At 43.4% G+C, this 13,894-nt stretch overlaps 1 protein-coding gene across 1 annotated transcript; it reads right to left on the bottom strand.

Moving 5' to 3' along the window:
- Positions 1 to 427: 427 nt before the first annotated feature.
- LOC137172438 (ataxin-2-like protein) lies at positions 428 to 13,554 on the bottom strand. The gene is made up of 23 exons (XM_067576861.1): positions 12,767 to 13,554; positions 11,631 to 11,670; positions 11,054 to 11,110; positions 10,563 to 10,634; positions 10,197 to 10,356; positions 9,646 to 9,767; positions 9,328 to 9,419; positions 8,000 to 8,248; positions 6,554 to 7,002; positions 6,381 to 6,467; positions 6,160 to 6,273; positions 5,859 to 5,939; positions 5,613 to 5,674; positions 3,889 to 4,235; positions 3,730 to 3,799; positions 3,387 to 3,521; positions 2,487 to 2,550; positions 2,089 to 2,270; positions 1,854 to 1,995; positions 1,578 to 1,687; positions 1,008 to 1,187; positions 745 to 916; positions 428 to 620 (listed from the first exon to the last, which is right to left on the bottom strand). Exons 1-23 carry the CDS (start codon positions 12,889 to 12,891, stop codon positions 571 to 573), a joined length of 3,162 nt encoding a protein of 1,053 aa, XP_067432962.1. The 5' UTR covers positions 12,892 to 13,554; the 3' UTR covers positions 428 to 570.
- Between the last annotated feature and the right edge of the window lie 340 nt (positions 13,555 to 13,894).

Genomic DNA, 13,894 nt, shown 5'->3' with positions numbered 1-13,894 from the left:
CTAAAAATCCCCTCTCCTCTTCAAATCCCTCTTTTCGTGCTGTATTCATGAGAATCCCGCGACATTCTGTGTTTCCCATTCGTGTCATGGTACTTACAAAAAGAAAAAAACCCTACAAGGCTAAAAACACATTGCTGGAAGATAAAGTGTCTGCTGCTGTTTTTCATCTGTCTTCCTCTCCGGCCGGTTCAACCCAGCAAGGTGCCTCATGTCTCTGAAAAGGGAAGAAGTTGGAGAGAAGAGCAGGATGGCAGCAGGGGGGGGAAGAGGCTGGGGGAGTCGGACGCTGCTGCTGTCGTCTGCCACCTTCATCATTACTATTAACAAGGTCCTCCTTGTCTCGGGCTGACCCCGAGGTTTGTACTGATGAAGAACATTACAGCAGAAGAATAAGGTGCTGTGAGACTTTTTATCCTCTTCTCTCTTCTGTACTATCCTGCCAGTCTTGTTTTGCATGAGTCGCGTTCAGTCTGGGCCTCACATCCAGCAGGTGGTGGGGATGTTGGGGCTCATTCCTGGGAACATTTTGGGAGGATTTGGGTGGGTGGGTGGGGGGGGACCAGAGGGGTTTTAGTTTCCAGGCGGATGGAAGGAAGCAGGGTGTGTTTGAACCTGCATCGCTGTGGAAGGTACACAGAAAACACATTGTAAATATTACACTTCAAACCACAAAGAATCTCCCTTATTTGGCTGATCGAGGAAGATATTTTTCTTCCGTTTGCCCTCATACATTACGGCTCGTACCTTGTGGATGTCCGATGTAGAAGTGTTGGTGTGCTCCTTGCTGTGGTCCGTGCTGTGGGTGCTGGGGCACTGAGCCGGGGCCCTGCTGAGGAGGAGGCTGTAACATCACTAACTGGGGCTGACCGTGGCTCCCCGAATGGTGAGGACCTGACATGGCTCCCTGTACATGGGCCTGGAAGACCAAGAGGAGATTTGTCAAACATTTTCGTAATGAATTTATGTTTTTATGTCAACAAATGTCATCACGGACAAGTGATCCATACCTGTGCTATCTGTCCCAGGGGATATGGGGGTTGGATGCCCTGGTGGCTGTGGATGCTGTAGCCCTGAATGGGGTAAGAGCCCTGCGGAGACGTGTGGCCTGGTGGCATGTTGGGCGGGGTGGGTGCTGACAGGGGACCTGAGTGGTACAAGGACTGGGGCTGTGGGCCTGACTGGGCATTCTGTAGGGAGAAATCACAGCATTGAAGTAAATCATAAATTAATTAAAATAGCTGCGTTCTATGAGGTGGATCTTCCAGAGGATGCAACCTGTGAAAGTCTGTCAGAGAACCTGAAGGTGAGACTGAACCTGTCCCTCTTCCCCAAATAACACCAAAACTAGTGCTCGTCTTAACCTTATTAAATCTACATTTCCAAGTAACCACAAAAAGTACCATAAAATCTGAGGCATTATGCAGGAGCCTTTTGAAATGGGCTAGACATGTCTATCCATTATAATGTATTTAATCTAGACATGCAGACTTTGGAAGATCCAACCCAAGATTAGGGACACAGTCAATGTGTCCTGGTATATTTGGGGAAATCCAAACAGTCCTTGAGGGTCATCTCACCTGTCCAGGGCTTGGCGCAGCATGCTGGGGAGGGGGCTGGTTGCCTGTTGGGGTACTGGAGGGCTGGGGCTGATGCACTGCACCCGAGTGGTGGGAGAAGGACTGTGGAGCTACAGAGCAAAAAGATAAAGAGTCGTCATAAACCACATCCTTTCTAGTTCGCCTGTAATATGTTGTGAGAATCTTGATGGAAGAACGTTCTATACTTTAGTTGAACCATCCAACGCTTGCGTATAGATATTCCATTCACTACTATGTAAGTTTGTCGTTGCTCACCGTAGATGCCCTGCTGTGGTCCCTGAGGCCCGTCTCCCTGTGTAGGGAACTGGGGGCCTCCTGGGGGTCCAAGGGCTTGTGGGTGGGGGCCCCCGCCTTGACCTATCATCCTGGCTCCACCCTGCAGCATGGAGTACATCGGCTGAGGAGAGAGAGAGAGAAAGAGGGGAATAAATAAGCAGTTTTCTATCACATTATTGTTGTAACACATTGGTTTTAAATGTGGAGGTCCTACCTGTCCAGGGTAGGGCGTCATGGCCTGGATGACCTGCTGCTGGCTGTATTGCTGTGGGTTGTACTGAAGGTAAGACTGAGGGTAGGGGGACGCTACCAGAGGAGCCCCGGCTGCTGATGCTGCAGCTTGCAGCATGGGGGGTGCTGAAGTACCGTGGTCAGAGCGCGGAGCTACGACTGAGCCTGGAGAGGGTAAAGAATTATCAAGACAACAGATGATGGTTTTTCAAGTGAAAGGCTTCAGTCTCAGGACTCTGTTCATCTATTCAAGTGTGTTTCATGATCGATGAGCCTTTGACTGACAATTTTGAAGCTACCCATTTTATGACAAACAAGACTAAAACAATGTTTTTAAAATGAAACTACAAATTATAACAACCTAAAGTACAGTGGATTTACCTTTGGTCCTGGGGTATTTTCCCTGGCTGACTGTAGACATGGTGTACTGGTACATTGGTGGGGGCTGCAAGACAGAAATGATCAAGAGGTCAACACACGAAAAAAAAAAAACAGTTGATGCATTGCTAGAATTAATTAGATCATTAGATTAGTTGAATAGACTGAATAGTTTGTCAAAAGTCAATGTGTCTTCTGGCAGTGAGAGTAAGGAAGTCTCTGGTGCGCATGCTTTATGGTCAGAGCATGCAGACTAGTATGCATTCATCCAGCCAGTGTGGGAATGTCGCCACCAACACCAGATTTAAAAACTCTGTATACTTTGAAATACAAAGAGATTTACCTGGCAGTGATCAGCTTAATCAGTATTGTGTGAACACGTTTGGCGAGGTCTTTAATGGAACAGACGTTCATTTATATGTGATGGTTCTGCACTGCAGGTTTAATTGTTTCAGTCATTTTTTACTGCCAGCTTTAGATAGTAAAAGGAGAATCTTTTTAATATTAAGCTGTTCATCAGGCAAAACAAGACATCTGAAGATGCCACCTCGGGCTCTGGGAAACTGAACACAACATTCTTCTCACTTTTTACAGACTAAATGAGTCATAGAGAAATAGTCATTGAGGAAATAATTGGCAGATCAATTCATAATGAACAGCCCAAAATAATCTGTTGTTTTTTTTAAATCAGATGCTCTCTCAGCAGTCCATCTGTTGTACTACACTTGTGTTTAGTGAGATTTCCCATGTCTTAAAATTACACTGGTAGTGAATGTTAATGTGCATGTCTTGTTTGATAAAAGGAGTTAGTTCATGACATGGTTGTTACTTCCAAACAAAACAGTATAAATGATACAGCAAAGAAACACAGTGACCCGTGTAAAAGTCTTTTCGCTTATGTACCTGCACAGAGTGGATCTGCGAGACGTAGGAGAGGTAGGGGGCGTTGTAGAGTGGTCCTTGTCCTCCTGGGTGCTGAAGGACCACTGGGCTTGGAGGAGTGGGCCGAGGTGGGGTGGGTGCAGTGTTGGGTTTTGACTGTATGACAAAACAACCAGAGGTAAATAAATCTGCATGTCGCTTAGCAAACCACGAGGGTCTAAATACAATCTCATCTTCAATACAAGACAATTTTCTATATAAATAATATTGTGCCAACAAGTCTGACTGTAAAATTGACTTTGATTATAATATAAAAAACATTTATTTTACATTATAAAGATTGAAGAGGAGTAAATTAGCTTACCATGGGCATCTGAGGTTTGATAGGGTTGAATTCTTTAGCGTTGGGGTTTAAAGTTGATTTCTTTACTTGACTAGAAGACATGAAAGAAGGAAAACATTTATTACACATTTCACATAACAATGAACTTTAACCAATCTCCAAATCCTTTCTGAGACTCACTCTGCTACGCCCTCTGGCCGCTCTGCTGTGTCAGACCTGGCATCCTCGCTTCCTGGGGTCCTGGCTGGCTGAGGGACGGCTGGTGACTGCCTGTCTGAAACTGATGATGTAGTGGCAGCTGCTGGGGCTCCAGATGTTGTGGCAGTTTCCTTAGTGGGGTCCTCCGCAGGGGCTGGTGAAGGCTGAGGTTGGGGCTGGGAAGGGCTGGAAGCTGGAGGCTGAGGTTTGGCCTCTGAAGCGTCTGATGAGGGTTTGGCTGCGTTGGGTTGGTCGACCTCACTGACGGCGGGAGGCGTTGCTGCTGCTGGAGAGCTCGGAGAGCTTGAGCTGCCTCCGCTCGATTGGAGCTGGAAGAAAAGAGGAAGATCAGGAGGGATGCAAGTGACGGCAAAACGAGAAAGGAAGGAATGAAGACTTCACAAACAGATAAATATAATAAACTAACAACTATTTTCATTATCAATTAGTCTGGTGATTATTTTCTTGATTAATATCAGCTTGTTTTTAAATCAAATCAACAGTCCAAACCCCCCAAAATAATCAATTTACTTTAAGAGAGAGAACAAACAGTAAATCTTGACAATTGAGATGCTGGAACCAGGGCATGTTTGACATTTTTGCTTGAAAAATTATTGAAACATTAATCAAGAAAATAGTAACAGATTTATTTTCTGTTGACTGACTGATCGCTTGTCAGCTCAAAATTATATGGAGTTAAAAATCACACATTCATTCAAGGTCTTAATAAGACATTTTTTTTTAGCTTTTGAACTGGAGAATAACATAATTTGCACTCCAAAGCTGGTGCTGGGCCAGTAGGATTTAGATGAAGACTAGCAAAATGTAGATAACATGTCCACCAAAACGGAGCTACAACAGATTTACTCCTATATAACAGACCAGCCATAATCAGAAGTGAGGAAAGTTTGAGTTAATATGTGGCACAGGTCTTCTCCTTTAGAGACAGTGTTGCTAACACAGTGACTTTCTCTGCGATTTTCAAGACCTTTTGCTTTTCAAAAAAAAAAAAAGCACCTGGCGACTTTTTGGGCAAACCTGAATTTCCCTCCTTGAAGGGACTTGCCAGTATTTCTCAGTGAATGAGTGCTATTGTGTCTTTGGCTCTGTGGACTGTGTTCATTGAGTTGGAAAGAGCAGCGGCGCCTTCAGTCAACCAATCATCAGCAAGTCAGAGACATGAATGAACTATGAATGTGCGTACCTAACAACCAATCACAAATCTGCAGGGAATTCCTTCTCCTTTGTTTTTATTCTAATCAATTTAACTTGTCTTGACTATTTAAGTTTGATTTTTTACACAGAGTTTACAATAGTGAGTTTTTTCCAGTTTGACTTTGTTTTTTTTTTTAAATCTTGTATATCTTAGCATACATCATGATATGATAGATATGCAAATTAGTGCATGATGTCATCTAGTGAGCAGGCTTCAGCCTCGCACCAAAAATAGTTGGCAACACTGCTTGGAAAATCTTATGAGTCGAAATGTATTATGGGTCAAATAATTTCATAATACAGTTTTACATTAAAGTAAGTCAATAAGTATTCAATGTCATGATACATGTTAATGGTCACAACCAAATGAATAAATCATGAGTGATTTTTTAAAGAGACGTCAACCATCATTGATGTCTCAGGACACGGCCTCTTGATTGGTCACAGATTCTCTAATTTCACGCTTCACAGAAAGGCGACTCAACTCTTACCCTGAATTCCTTGCCAAATTTCCGCAGCTCCTCAATCTGTGACCTTTGCTGAACTGAGGGAGCTGGCGGAGGAGAGAGGAGACAAAGGTTAATTAATGAAAATGTGAATTTTGCAAACTGAAGACTCACTTGCATACTGTCAAAAACACACAGGGCGTGAAACTAGGCATAAGTGGATTGTGTATTCCAGTAATTTATGTGCCCATTAAGTTAAGGCTTCATCCGTTTAGTGTGTCTTGTACACACCTTTACTACTCTTGCTTTCCTCTGTGCTGCTGGGGCTCTCAGCTGAGCGTTCTTTTGCAGCTGCACCAAGGATCTCATTCACTGTGAAGACAAAGAGACATACGGCGAACTAATTAGTCGTAGCGCTTCATTAGATTCCACCTTCAATACTTGGCAGTCGCCTACTGCTTACGAGGTGACTGTAACATTCTGGCAGATGAAGTTCACATCATTAGAGAATAAAAAAAAAAAATTGGTTTACACTTTGATTTCAAACTCTTGACTATATAACAAGAACAGGAGGCGACAGGTGGGACAGTACCATCTACAGGGAAGAGAGGGGCGGGGCCAGACGTCTTCTGGGCAGGCAGAGAGACAGATGATGTGTCCAAATAAGGCGTGTCCTGGGAAGGGGCTGATTTAGGAGAGCGAGTGGCTGCAAGGACACAAAGGAAAATATATTGAGGTCAGCTTTTGGTCGAAATCCATCTATAATAAAAAGGAGAAGATTTTATACCAGCAGTTGACTAAATGTGACCGTACCTGTAGACTGATTGTGAGTGTTTGCTGTGCGGACTGTTCTGCTCGACTGTGGATTTCTTTGGGCTTTGGGAGATGTTCTGGCAGAGACTGAAAAGGCACAAAAGGAAATTATAGTTTTCCCCTCATTCATACTGCATGAGCAACATGTCCAGATAATGTTGAGACACCCTTACCTCCGTTAACAGGCCTGCCGGCGTCTGACAGCGAGTGTGGAAGTGAGTGGGAATGTGGGACTGTGTGTCCGTGTGGGGCGGGAGGGCTGGCTGGGGATTGAGCAGCAGAAGCGGAGGTTCCTGTGGCTGCTGGTCCCGCTGGAGAGGCGGGTGTGTAGGGGCTCGCGGGGCCAGAGCCCGGGCCTGGGCTTGGGCTTCCCTGGGGGTGGTGGGGAGTGTAGGCCCCGCCTCGGCCTGACAGAGGGCTGCTTCTCTCTGATGGGGAGACGCCAGGTTGGGCCCCAGCGGCAGAGGGCAGTGGGGGTCTCGGGGAAGAGGAAGAGGAGGATGGAGGGGTTGAGCGGTAACCGCCGCTTAGACGATTGTGAGGTGGAGGCCCGGAACCTCTCTCGGCTCGCTCCCGGTTCATCTCTCTCTGACGTTGAGGTAATGGAATGTACTTGCCCTCCCTGACAGGAAGATTAAACATCACAATGAGACAACGAGCACAGGTGAGGTAACAGTTGACAAGTTTTCCTTTTTTCTGTTTTACTGCACTGGTTTCAGCCCCGACCACTTCATGAATGCACAAGACCTCCAGATTTCAAAAATAAGCCAATAGTTCCAACTGCATCACTATGGAACGGTAACTTATAAATATAGCTGATTGATATTTATTAAGGGCTGCAACTAACAATTCTTTTTATCATCAATTAATAGGCAGAGTATATTTTCAATAAGCTGATTGGTCTAAAAAAAAAAAAAAAAACAAAAACAAACGAACACAGTCTTATTTTGTTCAACTAACTAACTAACTAACTAACCAAAGAAGAAGAAGAAAAAACTCCACCACACTGTTGCATAACATTTGGTGGGGTCAGTATTCACAAGCAGTGGGTGGATTGTAAACTAATATCTTAAAGGAACATTTCATCAATTTTCAACCTTATCTCTAGCGATCCGAATTAGGGATATAGTGTGTAAAACGCCTGCAGTTGTGGCTGATGTTCTGTGTCTCAAGGTGCAGCTGTTCTTCCGGCACCAGCGCTGTCATTTGACGTGTAAAGTGACGTAGTTGGGGGCAAAGAAGAACTACAGGTTATTTCAGCTTGGATTTGTAGTCTTCTCGTCTGGGTAGCCAGGGGGGGCGCCTGGATGCTGCTCAAAAACAAAACTTCCTTGTTCTATTCGGTTGTATTGCAAACCAGCTACATTTCCAACAGTGAAAATGGTGTCCCAAAATATGAGTGCAGAGGAAGTTATGGATGAGGATACATTTTACGGTGTTTTTTTGCTGACTCGGATACTCAGCCGTGTTTATTCGAGCCAGGGGGGTGGGGGCGTAGCACACACTAAGGAATTTGATGCTTCAACTGCTGCTACATCAACACTTACTTAACATCCACATGAAACGTGAACTTTCCCGTTAAGTGAGACAAGCACTACCTTCTCTGAGCAGCCTCTCACCTGTTGTTGGCTCCGGGGCTGTCTCGGCCCCTTTCTCGCTCTCTGTCACGGGGGCTCTCACGTCCCCTCTCCCGATCGTTGCCATCACGCACCACAGCGCTGTACTTGTCCTCCTCAGTTTTGCCGTCGTCGTTTTCCAGGCTGACGCGGTGGCGATACTGGGGACTGGACTCGATTTCACTGGCCAGGCGAGCGGCGCGTGCCTCCCTCTGCCGATAGACCTCAGAATTGCCTCTTTCCAGTGGCACACTGAGCGGCGAGAAAAAAGGTGGGAAAAAGAAAACAAAGAAGGGAAAGAAACCTTTAAAACCCGCAGATTAAGTCACTCCACAGGGAGAGCACTGGTAGATATCCAGTATTTTAACCAAGGATGCTTCCTCTTGAATTAACTGCAGGTGATGTTCATCTCTACATCAAACCTGACCATTATTAAATTTGATACACAGTAGAGACGTAGTAGAAGTAAATGTTTCCATCCCTTTCTAGTTTAACTTGTAAAACACTTGGTTCCTAAATATCGTATTAGTCAGAATATATGGTGACCCTGATCATAAGACACACCCCTCCATTTTTCCAACACCTGTCTTTGGAAAAATACTTTTTGAATATAACTTACATCATCGTATAGTTACATCCTCACACGCTCTCCTGACAGGCTCTTGGAAGAAAAAATATTTTCTCCAGCATTTAACGTTTATAAGACTGCCTGTTTGTCTTTCTGAGCTCTTTATTATCTGTGACAGTGGTATTTGGCAGTTGGACATATTTCTGCAGTAGAGATGTCAGAAGATGTTTTGGACTCGTTTTCACTCGTCATTAATTAATTTCCTCTGTGGCAGAAAAACATGTTACACGAGCCTTCAGAAACTCCTGCAGATTAAACTGGACTAACCAAACACGTTTAGTGCTGACTGACTAACACACTCACTATAAACAGACTTTAAGACACTTGCTAGCTTAGCAACATTAAGGCTACAAATAACCCATAATGCAACACTCCATGTAGGAGTCAATTTTACACCAGTACTTTATCCATTCAAAAAGAATATCTGATGTTGTGAACACGTAACAGTCTAGACCCCGACCACACTTTTTCAGACATATTTCCAAGAAGAAGAAAAAAAACCCATCTTATATTAGGACCAATACGGTAAACATCAACTCCTAAAAACCCACAAGCAGATGTGGAAAAAAAACTTTAAATTAGTAAAAGTACATAAAATAAAATGGTTTAACTAGTGCTTTTTCCTATAGTTGTTGGCTTATCTTAGTAATAATAATTAATGATCAATGATTCCTGAAGGCAATGGATCTGTATAGAAACTTACGTATACATGGAGAGGCTGGAATCATACGTTGACGTGACTCCATATTTCACTTCATTGTATCGAAACATCTCATTGGCATCCCAACCATTGGACTGAGGAAAGAAAAGTGGAGATTAATGGGTTAGTAAAATAACAGGACAGCAGCTTTTATTCAACATGTTTCAAAAGACCGAGACCGAGACGTTGTTGAATAATCATCTAACTAAATGGCTGTATGAATATCTGAGGAGACATTACACCATTTCTGAGGCTAAAGAACATTTTATATCATGATGGTCGGTTTGTGTTTCTGCGTGTTGAAGAGACGCAACAACTCACAGCATCGTTGTCCAGATTATAACTCTCTCCGTTGCTGTCTCCTCCCTCCCATCTCTGCAGCACTTTCTCCTTGTGTTCTCCGTTGACGCGGGTGGAGCTGATGGCGGTGTCTGTGAAGGTGTCTGAAAATCAAAGACAGGACAAGATTAAACGCTCTAAAAATGTTTCCTTTGGCAAGATTTGCCTGCAGCCTGCATTTAGTTCTGAATCAGAACAACAAATTATGTAATTGTATGTTATTATTTGCTTCTTCTTTAAAAACTGGGTCCCTTGGCTTCTAAAAATGATTTTCTCTCCCTTTTCCCCCCATGAGATCAAAAGGCAATTCAAAGCCTAACACACAGTCTAAAAACTCTTCACTTTGTGTTACTTTACTTATTCACTTTCAGGCTTTGTCATAGTTTGCAGCACTCAGTAAACAGCATGGACTCTTTAACACTCATTTTCACACTTTAATAGCAGATTTTGCCAACAACTTCAGAGGGAACTACAAGTCTTTGCTACAACTGCGCTGCAGGTGAATGAATAACGTGTTTGTTATGTGTTTGTACCTTTGGTGGCATAGTTGAGGTCAACGTCTCTGCAGATCATAGTAACCAAGTCGGAGGGACTGAAGATCATGGTGTCAGTGATGTCCTCCCTCCGTGGCGGAGCTGATGTCGAGCCCTCCTCCTCACTGCGTTTGTGTACAGCATCCACGGCCAACTCGCACTAATGACCGAACATCAGGAAGAAATGTGAGGACTGTGTGAACTTGCACAACAGAATGTAAAACGACAAAAGAAGAGGCCACTTTTTTTCTTGACAGGAGATCACTACCATACAGATTACATCTACTACTGCTACTACAGGATTACTTGCGGTGCTTCATTTAAACTCGAAGAGGGAAGCCTGTGTGCTCAACATGTGATTCTTACCCGAGAACTGAGGGTCTTGAATATGCCTTCAAACACGCTGCCATTCTTCACTCTTATATCACAAGTGGAACCCTGAGAGAGAGAAAGATTTTATTAAAACTTTATTTACCCAGGAGAGTGAGTCAAAAACAAATTTAGATCCAAAGTTGCACGTGTACTGTACATCGTATGGTGTAAATATTTCATAAAGACACATCAGAAGTAGCTATGACATGAACCTTTTCACAAACAAAAGTAATATATACTGTTTTTCCGAGTCAGATGGCAAAAGTATTTTAACCAGCAACAGTTGCCCGTCACTGCCTGAGTCAGATACAGCAGATCTTGATAAAACTGTAGCTACTTTTACAGTAATGTAGTTTACGTCTCACTCATAAGTCTACTGCGGTACTTGTCAGAGGGGATGATGCAAGCCATTGATTCTCTAGAATAATGAGCACCGAATCATCATGTTCTTGAGAAGGACTCTGAAAACAAGCCAAATGACTTACCACGACAGCTGTGAGGAAATGAAGCATTCTGGCATTGTTGTAGACACCCTCGAAAACCTTCAGATGGGAAAAGGCACAAAGTATCTATCAAAACAAAGTTTCACAAAGACGTGACGTAAAACTTGGTAAGTGTTGTATCTAAAAGAATGTGGTCTAATGCTGGAAAATGTGACTGTAATGTTAGTGTTAAGCACTGAAGCTGTATTACAGAAAACTTCCTAATGTCCTTTTTATACAGGACACCCACTTAAGCCACTGACCCATATTTGATCCATATATAGATCATATAGATTTGACTATGTGTTAGTTTTACACAAGACTATTTTCTTTTAGTAAATGAGTGTTAATGATTGTAAACATAGCAATAAAACAGCCATATATTTTAAATTATGATTACTTGAGAAACACACAAAATACTGATTTCCCATCTATAGTTCCAACTCTGGAATTATTATGTATGTTAATACTCTTTAAACAAAGTAGGAGGTCAAAAATGTGATGGGTTAAGACATTTCTACAGGTCTTTCTCTGTTGTGTGTTTGTTTGCTGCCCAACTTCTCTGGAGAGCAATACTCACAGGAGATGACTGGAATGATGGCTTTGCAGAGGTTCGATTCCTGTGAGAAACAGCACAGTTAAAACATGTTTGTCTGCTTAGAGGCAACAGGGATAAAACTTGTTTTCAAAGCCTGTCAAGGCAGTGTCACATTCCACATTGCACATATACAGTATATAGGCTAGTCAGAGAGAGGTTGACAAGTTCGCTAAGAGGTCTGACAAGTTCCTAAATCAATAATCCTACTGCACTGACAGTCTCCATGTACAGTGCATAATGGTTCATCTGGTGTCACCTGTTATGAACATACTTTACAGATAATGACAACCTGTCTTGTTTGAGTGCTGCTGATCAGAAACAAGAAAAGCTTTTACTTTTGGGGTTTGGTGATAGAAACACATCTTGACAAAGGCACGTTTTTCAAGACGGTGATGTGTGTGTAGTATTGACTTCAATCTCCAATATCAGTTAACACCTCAAAAAACATGTTTTAATTGAGCTGACCCCTTAGAGATTGATGTGACCTTTTTGAAAATTGAGCTTTTCAAGAATGGAAAGGGAAAGAGAAAGCTACAGCATTGATGAGAATAATACTTTCACTTTCATACATTCAATGAAGCATTTATGAGCCATGTGGATAATAAATGCACACTCTATATGCAATACACACATGAAATGTCGCATACACGGTTACAAAACAAAGACTGACAAGAGCTCAGTAAACACACACTCATCTCAGAGAGGAAGCCCACATATGACCTTGTGCTGGCCATAAAACCTCTTCAGTGTTTATTATAACGTGTCTATAGCAGCGTTTACTTTAGCATCAAAGACGTGTCGTTGTAAAATATAAAATTGTTCGATCATCAACGTCCCCTCTCTGGCTCTGGCAGGCTAGATAAACTTTCTATCTGCCTGTATATGTTGATTTGCAGCTCATTGCTTTCGCCAAACTTGAACCCCACCTCGCTTATTTGTCTTCAGTTCAACATGAGCACTCCGATTGGCCACATGCACATCAATCAAACACAAACTAATCTCATTGGTCTGGAGAGAAGCTATACTCCGGGGACACGCCCACAGCGCTTTAACCGGTAGGCCTGAGTTACAGGCGGATCCCCGGACTGTCCTGACAGGAACCTCCCCACCCTACTCACCTCCCGGCCGGGGTCCTGTTGCCGCTGTTGATGCCGCTGACTGGGGAAGACACACCGGCGGGGCCCGTGGTGCCGTTAGACGCTTTTCTCCCGCCGGAGCCGGGTTGCTGCTGCTGTTTCAGCATTGCGAAGCACAAGGCTTAGACAGTACAAAGTGTACGCTAACTTATAACACTAATACCGCCCGACGTGAAGTTGTTTTGGACGCTATCTTTAGTGAATATCAGCTGTCCCGAGGAGCCGGTGTAGCCTCAATAAGACCGGCTATTGTAGCTAATCTTGCTAAGAGAAAACCAGTCGCGTGTGGCCTAAAATGAAACGGCAAAACACGCCCGCTAATTAAATGCAATGCAACGTATAACTTAACAAAATCCCCCGACTATTTGCTTTATAACCGCCGTGGTTATGTCAATGCAAGCGACTAATAAAAGTCGAGTTTCCGTTTGATTATTTAGCAATGGCAGGCTCAGTTAGCATTAGCTCTGCTTCTCAGGCTCACTTCGGCGCTTTCCTCTCCGGGATTTACTTTCCTCTCTCGGTCGCGTCGCCGTTACTCCGGCACCGCTGAGCCTTCCGGTAAAAAATATAAGGTCTCGGCGTTACTGTCAGTTGCCTTAGAAAGTTGGATTTGTTCAGGGTTCTGACGAGGAACCTGCTGCGGTCGGTCAACACCACCTCTCGGTAGGTTCACTTGACTCAATCCGCGCGCGGCTGACTGGAAACCGGCTGGAAGGGGGAGGGGCGCGCACATAGAGTGAGTGAGTGAGTGAGTGTGTGCACTGGATCGATTATCGATCGATCCTGATTTATCTCTGATATTAATCACAATCAGATTCGCAAGTACAAGGGATTTAATGTGCTCCAGGTGTCAACAGGAAAAAAAGCAATAAATATGAGCATTAAAGATCCCCTCCAGACATGTGTTAAGATGTATATAAAATACATTACACATACATTATACTTCGAATAATGTGTATCTGATATGGTTTTTCCACAAAAAAGTTAAATTATCTTGTTAAAATCCTTGAAATGACATCTACTTCTTCTCCCTCATTAAACATCCAGAATCTATAAATATGCAATTATGTTTCATTTCAGACGTTTAACTGCTGGACACAAGATGTCTTC

The sequence above is a fragment of the Thunnus thynnus genome, chromosome 20 (genome assembly GCF_963924715.1).
Source record: "Thunnus thynnus chromosome 20, fThuThy2.1, whole genome shotgun sequence".
Taxonomy (NCBI): Eukaryota; Metazoa; Chordata; class Actinopteri; order Scombriformes; family Scombridae; genus Thunnus; species Thunnus thynnus.
Note: the sequence above shows the minus strand (reverse complement) of the source record. Positions and strands in the feature narration are given on the sequence as shown.